The 20,463-nt window shown below is 46.6% G+C and overlaps 1 protein-coding gene across 1 annotated transcript; it reads left to right on the top strand.

Annotated features, from left to right (window-relative positions):
• Window positions 1-1,582: 1,582 nt before the first annotated feature.
• SLC2A6 (solute carrier family 2 member 6) lies at window positions 1,583-20,120 on the top strand (the record flags this gene model as incomplete). Its single annotated transcript, XM_083484508.1, is given in 12 exon segments — window positions 1,583-1,661; window positions 2,726-2,834; window positions 4,368-4,530; window positions 9,299-9,505; window positions 10,982-11,081; window positions 12,822-13,033; window positions 15,268-15,420; window positions 16,497-16,605; window positions 17,275-17,448; window positions 18,156-18,301; window positions 19,673-19,810; window positions 19,814-20,120. Coding segments are annotated over 12 exon segments (1,620 nt in total). The 3' UTR covers window positions 19,844-20,120.
• Window positions 20,121-20,463: the final 343 nt, after the last annotated feature.

Genomic DNA, 20,463 nt, shown 5'->3' with positions numbered 1-20,463 from the left:
CTGTGCTCCTGTGCAAAAAAATTAAATGTGTTATAAACAAAAAATTAGGGCATGAAACATTTCCCAGCATGACAACAAAGCCTCCGGCACATACAATATATGATGCTGCCATTTAGAAAAGAGGAACCAGCAATCCTAATGGCAAATTCCTGCTGCTCTGTGGATTGAGAGATGCGCTCTGGACGTGCTCAAAACCTCCCTCCACAAATTGTTACTAGCAGGTATGGATGGGCAAACCTATCAATTTTTGTTTCTCATTCCCCCCCCTTTCCACATTGGTTGGCGATTTATTTATTTTTAAGTCCTCCTGAAAATTCAGCAGCCTTTTGATGTAAATTATTCCTAATATAAACAGTTTGCTATGCAATTTTGCCTGATATACATATTCTTGCAAAGCAATTTCCCCAACATCTTTGTATCTTGTTTCCATTAATATAGACATCTTTATGCACACTTCCAGCCAATATATAGAATTCTGCACACAATACATGACTGGGGATCTGGCTTGCAAAATTCCGAGAAGGGAGACTGTGTTTTGATCTGCACATGGTTTTGGAAAGTTCAAATCAGATAGATTCATCTTTAAATGTGCAGAAACTAACTTCTCCCCCAGTCCTAGTCACAGGTTATGCTGGCTGAGGGAGATAGGAACTGTAGTCCATCAACCTCTCTAAGGCCACAGATTTCCCATGCCTTTGTGTTAAAGCCCCCCCCCCCAAAAAAGTGCAGTGGATAAGATTCAAAGACAGCACAGTAGCTGAACTATTATAATTATTGATATTTATTAAATTTCCATATCACCCTTCATCCAAAGATCACAGGGCAGTTCACATAATAAAAGCAAGAACAAAAAACAAACAAACAAGCCAATAACCCCATTCAACCAAACACATTTAAAAGAACATGGAATGTTAATAAGCCCGGCTAAAAAGAAAGCTTTTTGCCTGGTGCCTAAAAGTATGTAGTGAAGCCGCCAGGCAAGCCACGCAAATTAGCAAAGGTTTGGCAAGTCCTAACCAGTAACTATGCAATAATGTTTGCACTGCTTCTTTTGGAAAGCAAAAGCAAGCTGGCTGTTTCCACTGAAAGTGGAGATTCCCACAATGAACCACCCTTAAGGGTGCCCTGTGCCCTGTTTTAAGTCGATCGCCTGCAACACCTGCGCACCAAGCAAAAATTCAACAGGTTGAGCTATTCCAAGGAGAGGTGGGGGAAATGCAGCCTGTGGTTTCCCCCACTTCCAGCACACAGCAGTTCAGGAAGACCAAGGGCTTTTGGCCAGTTAAAAAGATAGCACAAGAGTAAAGCTGGTAAGAAAAAGGTTGGCAGTTCTAATGCCCCTAAGACTTCTTAGTTTCTCACATACACATGGCTTGCTGTTTTCATGTGATGTGATCCCAGTATATGTGGCTGCAGTATATCTGTGAGGAATGGAGAACCTCAGTGGCCCTGTGTATAGATGTTGGACTCATTAGTCCCAGCCAGCATTGCTGAAGATCAGGGATGATGGGAACTGGAGCCCACCAACATCTGGAGGGCCACAGGTCTCCCAATCCCCAGAAGATATAGATGCTGCAGTCAAATGGCTGGGCTGATCCTGTGGACAGCTTTCATCCTCCTTCAAGGCTTTGTGGCAATTGAGTGGGGGAGACCACCAGTGGGTTAGTAAAAAGCAGATACATCACCTACTGAATGATAGCCTGTTGTGTCACTATTAAAAAGCATTGGGTTGTATTCAGTACTAGCCCTACACAGAGTGGACCCACTTAAAATTATGGGCACAAGTTACTTGCGGAACAAACTGGGTTCAGACCTATGTCAAGCTTTGCTCATTCACAATGAACCTTAGGAGAGATTTCCTAACAGAAGGAGCTGCTTGATAGTAGAATAGACCTTCCTTGGGAAGGGTCATGGGCTCTTCTTTGGCAAAATTGTTTAGGCAGCATCTGGGTGGGAATCTTTAAGGGGTCTTGGACTTGGGAAAATTCCTGTCAGGGATCCAGCATGTGATAAGAGTTTTGCCACAGATAATGGAATGCCCATAGGTTAGGGTGGAACAGGGTGGGGGGGTGGAACTGAGGGAAGGTGGTGGGAGGGGCTTAGCTGCAGGGTGCAGCCTCCCCCAGTTGACCTTGGGGGAGAGACCTATTGGGGGAGGACAAACACTGCATACACAGCATGCATCACATCCCCCCATCATTGTTATGGCTGCTGGGAATTAGTTGCTCTGTGAGGAGTCAACTGGAATTGCCAGGATCCTTTGGAGATGTGTGTTTTAAATGTATGGCATGTACACAGCCCAAGGGAGCTAGATTCTCTCCTAACATAACAAGGATAATGACAATAATAATGATAGTTTTATTATTTGTATCCCACCCATCTGATTTGCCTATCTTTGTCATCCAGCTCAAGCATGATACCTCCTCTGTTATCTTATTTCTACACCCTGTTTGCTTATCCTCCCTGACTTCCTCTTTTTGGTCTGCTGCTAGGCCAACCAGAACAGAGATTTCCCCCCCAATAGCACACTTCATTTGGTGTCTCTTCCACGGTTGCTATTATTTTTGCCTTTTCTGCTTTTTCCTTGCCCATTTGGGAAAGGAAGGTTTGCTGGAAGGCAAACAGCATCTCTGGGTGCAGAGGGAGGGGGAACAACTGGGCAAACAGCTCTGTGCCCTCCAGCTGCATCTCCATCTCTCTCTGAGAGGGAAAGGCACACCTTGAGCCACCCTGGATCCCCGCAGCAAAGAGCCGCTCCTCTGCAGGGAGCCTAGAGAAGATTATCAAAGCTTGAAGGAGAAAGATGCTCAGCAGGCGGAGCAAGAATATTACAGGTACAGTTTCTGCCTCTCTTAAGACAGCTCTGCTAATTTCATCTCTCTTTTTTCCCTTCTCATGCCTAGAGGCACACCTTTCTTGCTTATAACTCTTCCCCCTTAAATCCCACTTTCCTGGAATACTTTTGGCATAAGCTGCTGGTCCTCATCCCGCACCAGATCCACACCATACTTTTAAAGCATATCTAACGCATGTTTAAAGCACATGGCTCACCCTCCCCCAAAGAATCCTGGGTACTGTAGTTTGAAAGGGTGTTGGGAATTGTGCCTCTGTGGAGGGAAAACTACAGGTCCCAGGATTCTTGGTGGTGGTGGTGGCTAGGGAGCTGACAGTTTAGCTTACGGTTCCTGTACAAAACATCATGTACTTTGATAATGTGTTGTTTGTGTTTCTGTGACCCAGGAGTGGGAGAAAACATTTTCAGCCTGAGGCAAGACATTCAGTTCTGGCAAGGGTTACATGCCAGCAATGGCCAGATTTGCCAGAGGGAAAAGCGGGTGAAGTAACACATGTAAAGCAAGAAGCATGATAATATTGCAGATATTAATATTGTGCAGCTTGAAGCAATTGGATGCATTAAAACTAACTCCTCTTGGGGAAAAACGCTGCCCAGACCCATAAGTATTGTTCAAAGCTTTACTAACCAGATCTTCTTTCAAAACAGGTACAAAAACATTAATGATGCATCCAAAACAATTCCTTACACTTATGTGCATGTCCCAACACAGGTTGGGCTTCTTATAAAATATGAAACCAAGGGTCTGTCTCTCCCACAACCTCCATTACAGCCTGGAGCTGTTTTCTCTTTAGGAGAGACCTCATTATCACACCCTTTGTTATTGGCTGCTTGAGAACTCAACTCACACAAAACAGAGACCCCCGCAGATTAACATATGCATAAAAGATCAGTCTATCTCTTTCATGTGATCTAAGTCAGTCACGAGACAAACCAGAAGACATCAACAGTTAATCATCAACCTGCTAGAGAGCAGAAAGCTCCTGTTGCTCTTCTTTAGTTTCGGAAATTTCCAGTTCAACCCTTAGTGATATACATACAGGCATTCACCATTTCAGTGTCAATTAAACAAGTATACTTAACACATAAGAGTTCAAGGACACATTTCAGCCAAGAAAAAGTACTAAAAGAGGGTGTGGCTTAGGAGCGGTGCGAAGCCTGGAGAAAGTTCAGGGGGCCATACAGAGAGACTTGGAGGGTTGGATTCAGCCTGCATGGAGGGCAGGTGCATGGAGTTTAGGACGATAAGATGGGGCTGCAAAAGAAGAAGGCTCCACTCAATGATAGAACCAGTACCTGGCAACCCTGGGCAAGTTGCTAGGAGCCTGACAGCCTGGTAGGGGCATGCTGCCAATGGCTGCCTTGGCCACCCAATTTTGACCTCATCCAGCTGGGCTCTTCCTATGTTCCACCAAACTCATAAAAATACAGGAACTCTCTTGCCATCAACATCCGTGATGGACCACATTGGTCATTCCATAATTGTTTTCTTCTCTCTCCCTTTCCTTTCCAGGACTCTTAAAAACCATCGGCTCTTCCTTGCCACCTTCGCTGCTGTGCTTGGGAACTTTAGTTTTGGTTTTGCTTTAGTCTACACCTCCCCGGTCATCCCTGCTTTGGAAAAATCTCTGGTCCGCAATTTAAGACTAACAGAGGCAACGGCATCCTGGTTTGGGGTAAGAATGGCCAGCCACCAGGAAAGGCGGGAGAAATAGACCTGAGAGGTGCATGCCATCGGTTGGATTGCAGTGTTCCCAAGGGGTGCCAGGTCTCAAAATATGACCCAAATCTTCAGGGTTTTAGCCTCTTTCTCTGGGTCTCCATGGGAAATATGATGGGGTGGTCTAGTTTCTGCTTGGGAACTTTTGCTGCTAACCAGGGCTGGTCCACCTATGAAGCAGGATCCACAAGGGTGGAAGGACTCAGAGGGGAAACAGATCACCCTCCAATAAATTTATCGCTTCTACCCAGTGGCAGCTGCAGCATGCTTCTTGGAGGCCAGATCTGCCACTTCCTTGGCAGCACGCCCATGCCACTTCTACAGCGGCCTTTTGCTATACAGGAAGTGCTGCTAGTCTCCACCCACCCTTGTTCCCAAAGAATTGCCTTATCCCCCCCCCCCTTGTTCCTGATGTAGATCTTCACTCACTCTTTCACTGCTGATGGTGATGGGGTGTGTGTGCACCTTTTTGTGGTTTGGCCCATTCCATGTTGACCAAGCCCCACCCCATCCTGGTAGGCTCAACCCCCTGGTCTATATGCCATCACGTGAGCCTTAGGAGACCCAGCAGCCCTGGGCTCAACCAAAAGATTGTTGGCCCCCAGAATCTGCTTCAACCTTTGCAATGGAAGAATCCAAGCTGAGTGAGGGGGTGAGGCTGAAGCAAGGATATGCCTTCTATTTCTGGGCAAGTTGCTGTATCTTGGATTGGTCGACTCTACCTCGCTTGCAGGGTTGTTGAGAGGACATGATTGCATTTTTCAAATCTGTAAGGGGACAAAATGGTTCTCTGCTGCTCCAGAGGGCAGAGGTGGATCTCATAGGCTTCAGGTACAGGAGGGTAGGTTTAGATGGAACGTTAGGAAAATTATATTGTCAGTAAGAGAGGTTTAGCAACAAACCAATTACCAAGAGGAGGAATAGACTCCTCTGCTTTGGAAGTCTTCAGCTGGAACCTGATGAGCCCTGGAGATGTTCTTACTCTTAAGTTTTCTTCTATGACCTTGTGATTGGATTAGCATAGGGGTGGGGAACCTTTTTGCAAAGATCTACACTGGCTCCCAGTACGTTTCTGAGCACAATTCAAAGTGTCACTGCTGACCTTTAAAGCCCTAAACGGCCTCAGTCCAGTATACCTGAAGGAGCGTCTCCACCCCCATCGTTCTGCCCGGACACTGAGGGCCAGTGCCGAGGGCCTTCTGGCGGTTCCCTCGCTGCGAGAAGCCAAGTTACAGGAAACCAGGCAGAGGGCCTTCTTGGTAGTGGCACCCGCCCTCCCACCAGATGTCAAAGAGAACAACAACTACCAGACTTTTAGAAGACATCTGAAGGCAGCCCTGTTTAGGGAAGCTCTTAATGTTTAATAGACTATCGTATTTTAATATTCTGTTGGAAGCCGCCCAGAGTGGCTGGGGAAACCCAGCCAGATGGGCAGGGTATAAATAAATTAATAATAATAATAATAATAATAATAATAATAATAATAATAATAAATCAAGGGCCACATTCCCCCCTGGATAACTTTCCAAGGGCTGCAAAGCAGTTGTGGGAGGGGCTAGAGGCAAAAGTGGGTGGAACTACAATGCAAATGCTATTATTTATAACTACACGACTTTTAGAAGACATTTGAAGGCAATCCTGTACAGTGGTACCTCGGGATGCGAACGGGATCCGTTCCGGAGTCCCGTTCACATCCTGAATGGAACGTAAGACATGACGGCACGTCTGCACATGCGTGGGTCGCGTTTCGCCGCTTCCACGCATTCGCGTGACGTCATTTTGAGCGTCTGCGCATGCGCGAGCGGCGAAACCCAGAAGTATCGTGCTCCGTTCACATTCAACACATTCAACGTGCACATTCAACTCGAGGTATGACTGTGTAGGGAAGCTTTTAATGGTTGATGATTTTCTGTGGTTTTATATGTGTTGCAAGCCGCCCAGAGTGGGCGGGGTGAATGAATGAATGAATATACAGCGGTACCTCAGGTTACATACGCTTCAGGTTACATAAGCTTCAGGTGACAGACTCCGCTAACCCAGAAATAGTACCTCGGGTTAAGAACTTTGCTTCAGGATGAGAACAGAAATCGTGCTCTGGTGGCGCAGCAGCAGCAGGAGGCCCCATTTGCTAAAGTGGTGCTTCAGGTTAAGAACAGTTTCAGGCTAAGAACGGACCTCCGGAACAAATTAAGTACTTAACCTGAGGTACCACTGTATATACCTGCAAGTCTCAGGGCAGTTAGAACATAAAACCACAATGTAAAAACAGAGAATAAATAATAAAAACAAAAACAATCCAATAATCCCCTCCCCCCCAACACATTTTAAAAGGGCAGTGGATGCCAATCAGCCTGGTTGCTTCAGCCTCACCCCCTCACTCAGCTTGGATTCTTCCATTGCAAAGGTTGAAGCAGATTCTGGGGGCCAACAATCTTTTGGTTGAGCCCAGGGCTGCTGGGTCTCCTAAGGCTCACGTGATGGCATATAGACCAGGGGGTTGAGCCTACCAGGATGGGGTGGGGCTTGGTCAACATGGAATGGGCCAAACCACAAAAAGGTGCACACACACCCCATCACCATCAGCAGTGAAAGAGTGAGTGAAGATCTACATCAGGAACAAGGGGGGGGGGGGGGATAAGGCAATTCTTTGGGAACAAGGGTGGGTGGAGACTAGCAGCACTTCCTGTATAGCAAAAGGCCGCTGTAGAAGTGGCATGGGCGTGCTGCCAAGGAAGTGGCAGATCTGGCCTCCAAGAAGCATGCTGCAGCTGCCACTGGGTAGAAGCGATAAATTTATTGGAGGGTGATCTGTTTCCCCTCTGAGTCCTTCCACCCTTGTGGATCCTGCTTCATAGGTGGACCAGCCCTGGTTAGCAGCAAAAGTTCCCAAGCAGAAACTAGACCACCCCATCATATTTCCCATGGAGACCCAGAGAAAGAGGCTAAAACCCTGAAGATTTGGGTCATATTTTGAGACCTGGCACCCCTTGGGAACACTGCAATCCAACCGATGGCATGCACCTCTCAGGTCTATTTCTTCTATGGGTTAAAGAACAATGCTTTCCCCTGGTGCCTAAAGGTGTATAATGAAGGCACCAGATGAACCTCCTTGGGGAGAGCATTCCACACACAGGGAGCCGCTGCCGAAAAGGCCCGTTCTCGTGTTGCCATCCTCCGGATCTCTCAAAGAAGGGCCTCAGAAGATGATCTCAGAGTCCAAGTTGCTTCATATGGAAAGAGGCAATTCCTTGAGGTATTTGCCTTCATCCAGCTCATTTCAACCACTCGAGGAGTATGCAAAGCAGGGCTGGTGAGGGTTGTGGCCTGGGAAGATTTTCCAGGGACCTGAATTAGAAGATGGCCTACAAGACCCTGCCCAACTCTAGGATTCTGCAAAATTAAACAAGTGCATTTTGCAGAGATGATTAGGCCTAAGAATTTTAATCTGGGAAGCGATCTGCAAATCCATCAGATTAGTCAACGGATGCTAATTTTAACCAGTAGGGCAGAGAGATAAATACATCCACTGGGTGCTGCTGCTTTGGCTCCAGTGTGTTGCTCTAGCAGAGGAGGCTGTGTTAAAAGTGGCCTTCCTGTCTGACAATGTGGGAGTTTTTTGTTGATTAAACCATAATGTCATATGTTTCCTTTCTTTCTCTTAACATCGCCTACACTGAGGCTTTAACAATATGCAAATATACTTAAATATAGTTGATGGGTGGGTTTAAGAGGCATGTCAGCTCTGCCTATTTTCCACAACCTATCCCAGCCCCCCTAGTTTGTAATCTTCATTCTAGTGAGAGTAATTGTTCAGGTGTCATTGCCGACTCCAAAGACAAACACAACTTTAATGAACAGACCATACAACCCACTAGACTTGCTTGTGATGCTTCCTTCCTGGGCAAAATACTCATAGTTCTATATAGGAGAAGCTAATCACCCTGAGAGCTAGAAGGGACCACTGGCGGAGGAAGAGGGGGAGCATACCACCCCCGACAGTGCAATCCCGATGGAACGCCATCGCAGCTGCCCACCACCACCCGTGCTGGGCACCAAGACCCTGCAGGCGGTGTGCCATGCCCTCAGGATGCGCGCCAGCCACGCCCATGCCTGATCTCTGCCCCCGGTGCCAGAGCATGAAGCTCCGCCACTGGAAGGGACCACAAGGGTCATCTAGTTCAACCCCCTGCAATGCAGGAATTGTAGCTAAAGAATCCCCAACTGATGGCCACCTGGCATTTGTTCAGAAATCTCCAATGAAGGAGAGTCCATCACCTCCTGAGAGAGTCCATTCCACTGTTCTCAAACAGCTCTTACTGTCAGAAATATCTTCCTTACGCTTAGTCGGAATCTTCTTTTTAATCATTTGAATTTATTGGTTCAGATCCTGCCCTCTGGAACAACAGAAAACAAGAGGCTCCATCTTCCATGTGACAGCACTTCGGCCATTATATTAGGGTTGCCATATTTCGGACGCAATTCGAACAAAAGTTGTTGAGTTGTTGTTTTTTTGCAAAATGCTCTTCTCCATGCTATGCATACCCAGCTCCCTCAAATCTTTCCTTCATCATAGAAAATTTATTCCCCCCCCCCCAGACCAGATTTCTCAGGGTGCTGAATTCAAAGCTTACTAGTTACACTCCTATTTCTATGGTTTCAGGCCACCATCATGATCAAATTTGCTTTCCTAACATATTGCCCCTGTTTCTTTGTGTGTCTGGCAGTCTGTGTTCACCCTTGGAGTCGCAGCAGGTGGTTTGGGCACCATGTATTTCAACGACTACCTGGGCCGCAAGCTGAGCATCATGTTCTCTGCTGTCCCATCTGTCATCGGATATCTCTTCATGACCAGCGCCCAAGGGACCTGGATGCTGCTGGTGGGCAGGCTGTTAACAGGATTTGCTGGGGGAGTGACTTCTGCTTCCATCCCAGTAAGTCAACAATGTACTTTTCCTTGCGGTTCAATCTCATTCCAGCAAACTCAAATTGTGTACCATACATTGAGAGCACCTTGAGGCCACTTTAAACAGTCATGGCTTCCTCCCAAAGAATCCTGGGAAGTGTACGGCAGTTTGTTCAGGGTGCCAAGAGTCATTAGGAGACTCCTGTTCACCTCCCAAAACCACCATTCTGAGAGTGGTGTAATAACCAGTCCCTCTTCCCAGAAAACATCCAGGAATTGCCAAGCCCACACTGGAACTTGGATGGCTCATAGAGATTTTCTTGCCTCTGCAGCTGCTTTCAGGCATGTGCCCAAGAGCCTGGATGGTAAAGTGATAATTGTCTTTGCCACACACCTCCCTCCTCTTCCATTTACTGGTTGAGCCAGTGTAATTTGGTTAAGCAATATTTAAAATAGGGAAAGTTGGAGGTAGTGGTGTCCTGAGTTGTAGTTCAATGGGAGAGCATCTGCCTTGCATACAGAAGGCCCCAGATTCAACCCCTGGTATCTTCAGGTAGGGCTGGGAATATCCCCAGTCTGAAACCTTGGAGAGCCACTAACAAAGTCAACAATACTGGAACAGTGCATCTGACGTAGTAGAAGGCAGCTTCCCAAGTTTTTCCATTTAGACCAGACCATTATTCGGAACCATAAGGACTGGAAAGCTTAATTTAATTTTAGGGGAACAGTCGTAGCTCAGTGGTAGAGCACCTGCTTTTTATGTGGAAGGTCCCTGTTATCTGGGAAAATTTCCCCGGCTAAAATCTTGGAAAGTCACTGCCAATCAGTGTTGACAATAATGAGCTGTTTGATTTTCATACTAACCTACCTTTGTAGGGCCCTGAGTGCAACTCAGAGTACTCTACACCTATGATTCCCAGCAACTGGGAGTCAGAGGCATATTGCATCCGACAGTCTGTGGCAAGGAACAGGGGAGAAATTAAGTTCTCATTCAAATGTAAACTTTAAAAAAATGCAATTCCCAACACAATATTTGAACCAAAACACAGCCATTCTACAAAATCCCCACTCAGCTGGATTTTGCACTACAGTTTTCCAGCCACACAATGCCTCAAAAAATGTATGTGCTAAGGTAAAGTGCATCAATGCATACATCAGTGAAAATAACCTACAGAAGTGCAAAACTGCTCAGAAATAACATGTAGAGAAGGAGACATTTGCACAAAAAATGTTGATGAATTTTTTTCGAGGACATGTTATTTATAAAAAAAACAACGCAGTCTGATGTACAAACGTAGATGACTGACGTTATGCTTGTTAAAACGAGAAACTGAGAGGAGCTGAAACTGATAGATTTATCCATCCCTAACTGTGGCTACATCCATTAACTTAGGTCCATTAATTTCACTGGGTCTACTCTGTGCAAAGCCTACTTGGACACACACACACCCCTGTTCTGCTGATTAAAATTCTGGCAACTTACCTTCCTTTTCTGTCCCTCCAGGTGTACATCTCTGAGATCTCTCACCCTGGAGTCCGGGGAGCTTTGGGCTCCTGCCCTCAGATCATGGCCGTCTTGGGTGCCCTTTTCCTCTATGCTTTAGGCAAGTAATAGATGTGAATTCTGGAGGAACGGATCAGCATCAGACTATTGGCTTAAACATAGAGCGGCTGGTGGTCCTTAGATCAGTGGTGTCTTCAGACAGGAGAACTGGGCTTCAGAGATGATTGGAATGCTTTGTTTGTTCTGGAAGGATTAAGGTATCCTTCTCCTCCCCCTGCCAGAGTCTTGCATCCCCTCTTCCAATGCAGGGGCCTAGTCTTCTGGTTGGACAAGTAAGACCAGCTCAGGACCTCCCCAAATTGCAGGGTTTCCAACCCAGTGACTCCTTGTTTATTTGTTTGGAGAAACACTGGAAATTTCACAAGCAATTTATCTGATCTTTTGAAGTCATTCTGCATTTAACCCTTTCTCAGACCTTTGGCAGAAACACACATTGGTTATCAGAGCTTAGCCAATGTCTGGGGCGTGGGCTTCAGATCAGTGGCAGAGCATCTGCTTTGCATGTAGAAATGTCCTAGGTTTAATAGCCAGTAGCTCCAGGTAGGGCTGTGAAAGACTCCAGAGGAGAGGAGAGTGCCCTTGATCTTGGGTGCTGCTTGCGGGCTACCCATTGGGGCATCGGGTTGGCAACTGTGAGAACAGTATGCTGGACTAGAAGGGCCATTGGCCTGATCCAGCAGGCTCTTATTCCTTTGTCTGAAACTCTTGGAGAACTGCTGCAGTCAGTACAAACAGTAATGAGCTAGATCAACTCCCATCACTCCAAGCTAGCAAGGCCAGAGCTCAGGAATGATGGGAGTTGTAGTCCAACAACATCTGGGGACCCATAGGTTGAGAACCGCTGAGCTAGATGGACCAATGGGCTGACTCAACATAAGGTGGTTTCTTATATTCCTGGAAAGGGCCATAGCACCATAAAAGAGCATCTGCTTTGCGTGCCATGTTCAGTCCCCAGCTTCTCCAGTTAAGGCTGGGAGAGACCTGCATCTGAAACCTTTCGAGGTCTGTTGCCATCCAGTGCAGGCATTACTGAGCTAGATGAACCAATGGTTGGAGTCACAAAAGGCACTTCCTGTTGGAATCAGATAGATTTGAACCCTGGCCTCCCAGGTCGTAGTCCAACTCTCCAACCATTGCACCATGCTGGCTCTTCAGGTTATTCTTTCAGGGGCCAGGCAACCTTTTCTGTAAATGTTCAGGTTGACATTCAAGAGGCAAAGACTGCGTAACACAAGAGCCAGGAAGTGCACACGGAAGACCAAACACACTGGACAGGATTGGGGAGCCGATAATGTCTCAGTCAGGCTCTTGGTTGCAAAACCCGAGATCGAAACAACAGATTGGTTAGAGATAATGCAGTCGCTCAGGGCGCCTGCCAATTAAGTCAGAACATGTAAGGTTTTTGAAACAGCCTGCCTGGTAAAGGAATGGAGAGAGAAAGGGGATCCAGCAGTAATGTTGTAGGCCTTCCCAAGATGATTAAAAGGACCGGAATTACCATACATTTAAGCTGTTGTGCCCAAAGCTGGGGCAATCACCATGGTGTCTTCCAGCTGATAATGGACTACAACAGGTATGGGTAATCTTTGGCCCTCCAGATACTCTTGAACTATATCAGCCCCAGTCAGCATGGCCAACAGCCAGGGATGATGGGAGCAGTAATTCAGCAACATCTGGAGGCCCAAAGGTTCCCCAAGTGTGGACTACACCATCTCTGAACATGGGGAATAGAGGGGTATGGTTGTTTATTACTGTTGCAGCTGTCCTCTTCCCACTGCAGGCCTCGTTCTTCCCTGGCGCTGGATGGCGGTGGCTGGACAGGTGCCTGTCCTTCTCATGATCGTACTGCTGTCTTTCATGCCTGACTCACCTCGTTTTCTGGTCTCCAAGGGGAAGGAGGATAAGGCCCTTGATGCCTTGGTATGGCTGAGAGGAGCAAATGCACAGTACTGGTGGGAATACGAGCGAATCAAGGAAAGCTTCAGTGAGCAGGTGTGCAATGGAAGGATGGGCGAACATGTCAATTTCAGTTCCTTTGTTCCAGTCATAAATTCAGTTCTCCACATTTTCACATCCTTTTGCAACTTACAAAAAAAAAAAAAGCTCCTGTGAAAATTTGTCAGCATTTTTGTGTGAATTTCTCTTACTGTACACATTTTTTAATGAAATGTTGCCTAATTCCCCCCCCTTTTTTTGGCAAGGCCAATTTTCTCTAATTCAATGCATTTTTGAACCAATTTTCACCCATATATGCATTTTTTATGGATGCTTTGCCTAGCATTTTCATTTTTATACATCTTTCTTGGCTGAAGTGGAGCACTGCAAAATTTGGCAAAGTGTGAATTTTGAAAGGCTGTGTTTTAGTTTGTACAGTGGTACCTCAGTTTAAGAACAGCCCTGTTTACGAACTATTCAGTTTATGAACTCCGCAAAACTGGAAGTAAAGTGCAAACTTTACCTCGGTCTAAGAATGGAAGCCGAACGGTGGAAGAGCGCCAGCTGCAGGAGGCCTCATTAGGGAGAGAGCACCTTGGTTTAAGAACAGTTTCGGTTTAAGAACAGAACTTCCAGAACGGATTAAGTTCGTAAACTGGGGTACCACTGTATATTGTTTTGGAAACAGTGAACTTGGTAACCAAACCAAATTTCTCCCCCTATCCCTTCTTTACTGCTATGACTGCTACGAAATGATGGGAAATGATACTCCAACCCACCCTGTAATATATATATATATATATATATATATATATATATATATATATATATGTAATATAAAAACTGCCTTGCAGTTTGCAGTCTAAAGTGGCACCACCCCAATTTTCTGATCTCCTTCTGTGCCCCCTGCTCCCAAATTACACTCTTGTGTCTCAAAAGTAGGGCTGGAGGAGGAATCTGCCTTTACTCAGATTCTAAATCTCACTTACTGTACTTTTCCGTGTATAACACGCCCCCATGTATAAGATGCCCCCTATTTTGGGGGACTAAAAATTAAGAAAATCCCACGTCCCCGCTAGGCACTACCCATGTGTAAGACAACCCCCTATTTTTAAACATAATTTTTCAGTAAAAAATATAGTTTTATACATGGAAAAGTACAGTACTTAATCCAACCCAAGAGGATTATGACCAGGGGCAGGTCAGTGGCCCATTTTAGAATCTGCAGTCTGGCAGATTCCTTTGCAAAGTGGCCTGGAGTTTTAAAGCTACAATTACTTAACATGGTAGTCGTATTGCACACTCTCCCCAGGGGTGTCTTAGCCATAGAGGCTAGTGGCGTGGGGCTCCACAGCACCAAGTTCTGGAGGGTGCAAGGGAAGAGGCAGAGGCTGGACGTGGCGCCTCCCAACATCAGCTCGCCACCCTCACCTGCCTCCGCCATGCACCAGGAGCCTCCGCTCCGCTGGAGGAGCTGCCCTCCAGCCACTGCCTGCCTAGAAGGAAACGTGGGGGTGGGGGTGGGGCAGCGGAGGGATCCTTGCACCATGGCGCCAGATATGCTTAAGACGACCCTGGCTCCCCCGCACTGTCTTCCCCACCTTTGAAGCTTTTGAAATAGCCTGCCGAGCTGCCTATGCTTGCTGGGGCCGGTGGGAATTGTAGTTCAAAACATCTAGTAATATTATTAATAATAATAATTTATTATTTATACCCCGCCCATCTGGCTGGGCTTCCCCAGCCACTCTGGGCGGCTTCCCAAAAAATATTAAAATACTGTAATACATCAAACATTAAAAGCTTCCCTAAACAGGGCTGCCTTCAGATGTCTTCTAAAAGTCTGGTAGTTGTTGTTCTCTTTGACATCTGGTGGGAGGGCGTTCCACAGGGAGGGCGCCACTACCGAGAGGGCACGAGGTTAGCCAAGTCTAGAATATACCCCTGAATGGAAATAGTTTCCCACAGCAATTCCTCCTCTGTTCATCTGGAAGGCAGCGAATCCTCAAGTGCGATGTGAATCTGTCTTCTTCTTGATGTAGAACAGGTGTGGTGAGCCATTGACCCTTCAGGGGCTGCTGAACTACAACTCCCAGGGGAGAATGGTACTTCAGCACTTTCTTGAAGGCCAAAGGCTCCCTACACATAGGAGCAATTGTCTATCGAAAGGGAGAGCCAAGCAAAAGGAAAGGCGTCATTCCATTCCTTGGAGGCCATTCCACAAAATCCTGACCTTGTTCCTGGGTGTGTGTGAAATGGGTCTGTCTGAACCATTTGTATCCATATTTCCTTAGAACAGACCAATTTCTTGGAGAGAGATCAAGCAGCCCTACATCTGGAAACCGCTGGCTATCACCTTGTTGATGAGGTTCCTGCAGCAGCTCTCAGGCGTTACCCCCATTCTTGTATACTTGCAGGTGATATTTAACAGCACAGAGGTCATATTGGTAAGCTAGCCACTTATCCAAAATTCTCCTCAGGACCTGTCCCCACCCCCATTCCACCCACTGCCTTCCTTTTTTGGCTTCCACTGAAGTATCCTGCGAACTCTCATTTGTGAAGGGGCCTCCTAATAACAGTTCCCAGGATGCTTTGGGGGAAGCCATGACTGCTTAAAGTAGTAAGAGAGTGATTTAAATTTATGGAGCAGATGTAATTTAGTCTTTAAAGCATGCCTTCCAACGTTCCTCAGATGAAAGGAGAGACATTCTGTTCTACATCAGTATCACTGCCCAAGGGGAGGGTGTTTCCCCATGTTTTTATTAAAGTTTTTCATTATACAGACAGTACTGCCCCGCAACTCCCCTGACCATTGCCTATGCTGATGGGCTGATGGGAGTTCTAATTTAACAGCATTGAGGGAATCAAATACCAAATCAGCCTACAGAAGTGAGGGCGCTGCTTGTTCACTGTGTGTTTAGTTTCTACCATTGTGGCACAATGGTTAGAGTGTTGGACCAGGACCTGGGAGACCAGGGTTCGAATCCTGACTCAGCCATGAAGCTGCTTGAGTGACCTTGCGCCAGTCACCATCTCTCTGCCTAATATACCTCACAGGATTTTTGTGAGGATGAATTGGGGAGGAGGGAAACGATGTACACCACCTTGAGAAAAGGCGGCATATAGAGGTGATAAATAAAATAAAATACCTTTACAACCTGTACGTTCCCCACACCCCAGCACCAAACTAGACATGAAGCTAAATGTGGCATTTGGAATCACCATAAAAAATTGCTCCTCATCCACATCTGCTATTGATTAAGAAAAAATATAATATCATTCTTAGTTTATTAAATTCGTTCTCGTAACAGGAAAAAACAACAACTCTCATTTTCCTCAGGCTTACAACCTAAAGAGACACGAGAAAAAGGGGAAATGGGTTGGGGGCGGGGGAGGATTTATTATCATGTCCAGTTTGGCCAGTTATCTCCTGTTCGCTGTGTGTGTCTGTTTTAAGAAAATGCTGACTCAGGGAAGAAGGAGCCTCAGATATGCTAAATTGTTTCTCCTTTTACTTTTGCAGGAGCCGCAATATGATGCTGTTATCGTGGGGGCCGTACGCTTAGCATCAGTGGCAGTTGCCACCTTCTCAATGGACAAAGTCGGAAGGAAGGTTCTTCTGTGTATCTCAGGTGCAGGTTTTGTCCACTCTTATTACACCCCACCTGGTGCATCTATAGATCTATTTTGCAGAGTCAAAACCAGCTTTGGGGAATTGTTTGGCTCAATCATTGGGGGGTGGGGGAGAGAGGAGCGGGGAGAGAGAAAGTAATAAATTGAAAACACTGAACATGTGGGGTGCGGGTGGGCATTCTCTCCCCATCACCCCCAAACCAGATACCCAATAAAGTAAAATGGGCCGCTGGTGCTTTGCAGCATTTGCCTTTGCCAGCCTAGGCCACATTCATACCACACATTTAAACCACTATGATACCACTTTAAACAGTCATGGTTTGCACACAATAATTCTGGGAGCTGTAGTTAAGGGTACTGAAAGCTGTTAAGGAAACCCCTTATGGCCTTCACAGAGCTACAATTCTGGAGTTCCTTCTGAAGAGAGATTGGTCATTAAACTACACTAGGGATGGTAGGTGTAGTTCAGCAACATCCATGGGGTAGGCCAAAGTTCTCCTACCCCAAGCACTTTACAGGGGGGGGAAACCCAGTAGGTTCTTAGCCGCAGGGCCATCTCCCTAGAATGTCAGGATCCAAAGACTGGGTGTGAAATAATGAGCAGGTTGAGGAAATTCCCAGACATAAAAAACCTCACATCTCACACTGTTGTTCTTCTTTTTTGACAGCCATCATTATGCTTGCCTCAAACTTGACTTTGGGCTTCTACATCCACTTCATACCTCAATATTCCCATAATTCAGCAATTATGGTTAACAGTAGTAGCCACGAGGGCCTGGCTACCAGCTGGATAAGTGGCCTCACCGTCATCCCTCTGATCGCCACCATGGTCTTCATTGTAGGTATGTTATTGTCAAGAACAGGAAGCCACCCAGATACCCTCTGAATGTTTTAAGCAGTAGCTTGATGTGGCTTATTATTATTGCAAATTAGATTTATATACCATCCTTCAACTGAGGATCACAGGGCATTTATAGTATAAAATTATGTAAGGTGTGGAGAATGTGGAAAGAGAGGAACTTTTCTCTTGTCTGTCATAATGCTGGAATTCATGGACATCCAGTGAAGCCGAACGTTGGAAGATGCAGGACAGATCAGAGAAACACAGTAAGATAATTTAACTATGGAATTCACAAGAGGCAATGACGACCACCGGCTTGGATGACTTTAAATGAGTACTGTACAAATTCATGGAGGAAGAGGAGCCTGTCAATGACTACCAGTCATGATGGAAGTGTATTACCTCCAGTACCTGTCACTGAGGAACATGAGTTGGGAGAATGCTGTTGTGCTCAGAACCTGTTTGTAGGCTTCCCTTTTGGGGTATGTGGTTGGCCACTATAACAACAGGATACTGGATTAGATGGGCCTTTCCTCTGAGCCAGCAGGGCTCTCCTGCTGTTATAGAACAGAACTAAATCAAAATTGACATTTATAGCTGTTTTGGTTTGCCACACTAACATGTTTGAGGAAGGACTAGTCATTCAGCTTTGCCTGAGGCCTCACCTCTTCCAGGTTTTTCAGAGGGGCTCCTCTTTCCTGTCTCTAGGTTATGCCATTGGGTGGGGCCCCATCACCTGGCTGCTGATGGCTGAGATTCTCCCACTGAAGGCCCGAGGGACAGTGTCTGGGCTGTGTGTGCTTGTGAGCTGGTTGACTGCCTTTGTCTTGACAAAAGTCTTTCTGTTGGTTAAGGTAAGTAGAGGAAGAAGAGCAGGGTCATCTTACTCATAGGTGCAAGGGGTGCGGGGCACTCAGGCGCGGGCTCTCAGGGGTGCCAGGCCGAGAGTCTGGGGCCGAGATTTGGAGTCGGGGGATTGGGAAGAGCCGACAGCCGCTGCCGAGTGGAGCAGAGCCCGTCAGAGTGGGCAAGCGAGGTGCTGAGGCAGCCGGCTGACTCCACTCTCCTGCGTGCCTGGGATTGGTGGGCCGCCAAGAGGCCCGCCCAGAGCACGCTGCTCACACAAGGCGTCTGGCTTCACTCAGTCACCGCCACCTCAGGCTCGATTGTTGTTGTGCTGGGCTCTCCTTGCCCACCCCTCCCCCCAGGCGCCTGGCCCCAGCCTTGCTCTGCCGCCGCCGCCTCAGGCTCCTCTGTTGCTGCTGAGGTGGCCAGCCCAGCCAGCTCTGCTGTGTGCACCTCGCCGGCCTGCCCTAAAAAAAATGTCAACAACTTGGGGGTCCCCCCCTAAAAAAGGTCAACTTGGGGGGCGCCAGGTGGATCTTTGGACCTCAGTGCCGCATATGCTTAAGACAGCCCTGAAGAAGAGACTTCATACATGTTGCAAGATATGCCACAGAAAGGGGCTGTGTACACACCCCCATTCACCTTCAGTGCAGCCCCACCACAATCTGTATCTATCGTGTCATTTCTTATGGAATATTATGGTTTGATGTGTTTTCCCCACAAACCCAGCTTCAGGTGAAACTGAGAAAAAGGACCTAGCGGTGTTTTAAGCTGGTAACATTTACACAGCCCTAACCTGCTTTAACAGTCTGACCCCTGATCCTGGGAACCTTTAGCACCCTTAACAAACTACAGTGGTACCTCGGGTTAAGTACTTAATTCGTTCCAGAGGTCCGTGCTTAACCTGAAACTGTTCTTAACCTGAAGCACCACTTTAGCTAATGGGGCCTCCTGCTGCTGCCGCGCTGCCAGAGCACGATTTCTGTTCTTACCCTGAAGCAAAGTTCTTAACCTGAAGCACTATTTCTGGGTTAGCGGAGTCTGTAACCTGAAGCGTCTGTAACCCGAGGTACCACTGTACAACCCACAGAATCCTTTGGAGGAAACCATGACTGTTTAAAGTGGCATCATAGCACCACCATGGCGCATAGTGGTGTGAATGAAGCCAAAGTCTCAGTACCCTCACCAGGGTCTAGAGCAGGGTTGGGGAATGTTTGTTTTTTTACCACAGGGGCCACATATGACTAGTGGGCAAGGCCACAGTCAAAAGTGGGAGGAGCATCTAGGAAATAGATCTAATGCATAAATAAGTACTTTTCACTCTGCCCCATGTCCTCTTTCTCTGCTTGTCCAAAGGATAATTTCTTTTTCTTTTCCAGGCACAGTATGGTCTGGAGGTTCCTTTCTTCTTCTTTGGGGCCATCTGCATAGTGAACCTTATCTTCACGTTTTTCATTCCCGAAACCAAAGGAAGGTCCTTGGAGCAGATTGAATCATACTTCAGGACTGGGCAGAAATAATTTATGGAATCTTTCCACCACCTTAAATGAACTTTCAGCATCAATTCAAGTCCTTACAATATAAGCAAATGAGAGACTTTTGAGGCCATGACAGGTTGACCACTGTGACAACTTATTATCCAAGTTTCCCCAGTCCTTAAACTGGGATGGGAGGTGGGGCGGATATAGTGAGATCTTGCTCATATGCATTTATTAATTTCCTTAAAACTGACAGATGCCATGGCAGCTAAGAGGTTGCAATACACAACAGAAAGTTCTCAGCTGGAACCTTGCCTCAGTCGCAAACTTATTAAATGGTTGAAGGCAAGCCACTCTCTCTTTATTAGCTCCCTCCGTCTGCAATATGAAAACAATGATACTGACCTGCCTTGCAAGGTTATTGTAAGGGCTGCTATTAGGATGTGTGTGAAGCATTTTGAACATTATAAATCAGGAGCCGCTAACATCTGTGAGCCAGTGAGCATATCTGGAATTTTGAGAAAGTGCCATGGGTGCAATTAATCATTTGTTCATCCCATGCTTTTCAATGGACTTCTCCATCACTATCCAAACCACACATTCCACCACCAAAGGATTTATTTGAACTAGAGCAACTGAGTTCTTTATTTAAGCAAATCTGACATTTCAGTATGTGTTTGAAATCCCTCCTA

This window comes from Podarcis liolepis, assembly GCF_965112155.1.
Source record: "Podarcis liolepis genome assembly, chromosome: Z".
Lineage (NCBI taxonomy): Eukaryota > Metazoa > Chordata > Lepidosauria > Squamata > Lacertidae > Podarcis > Podarcis liolepis.
Note: the sequence above shows the minus strand (reverse complement) of the source record. Positions and strands in the feature narration are given on the sequence as shown.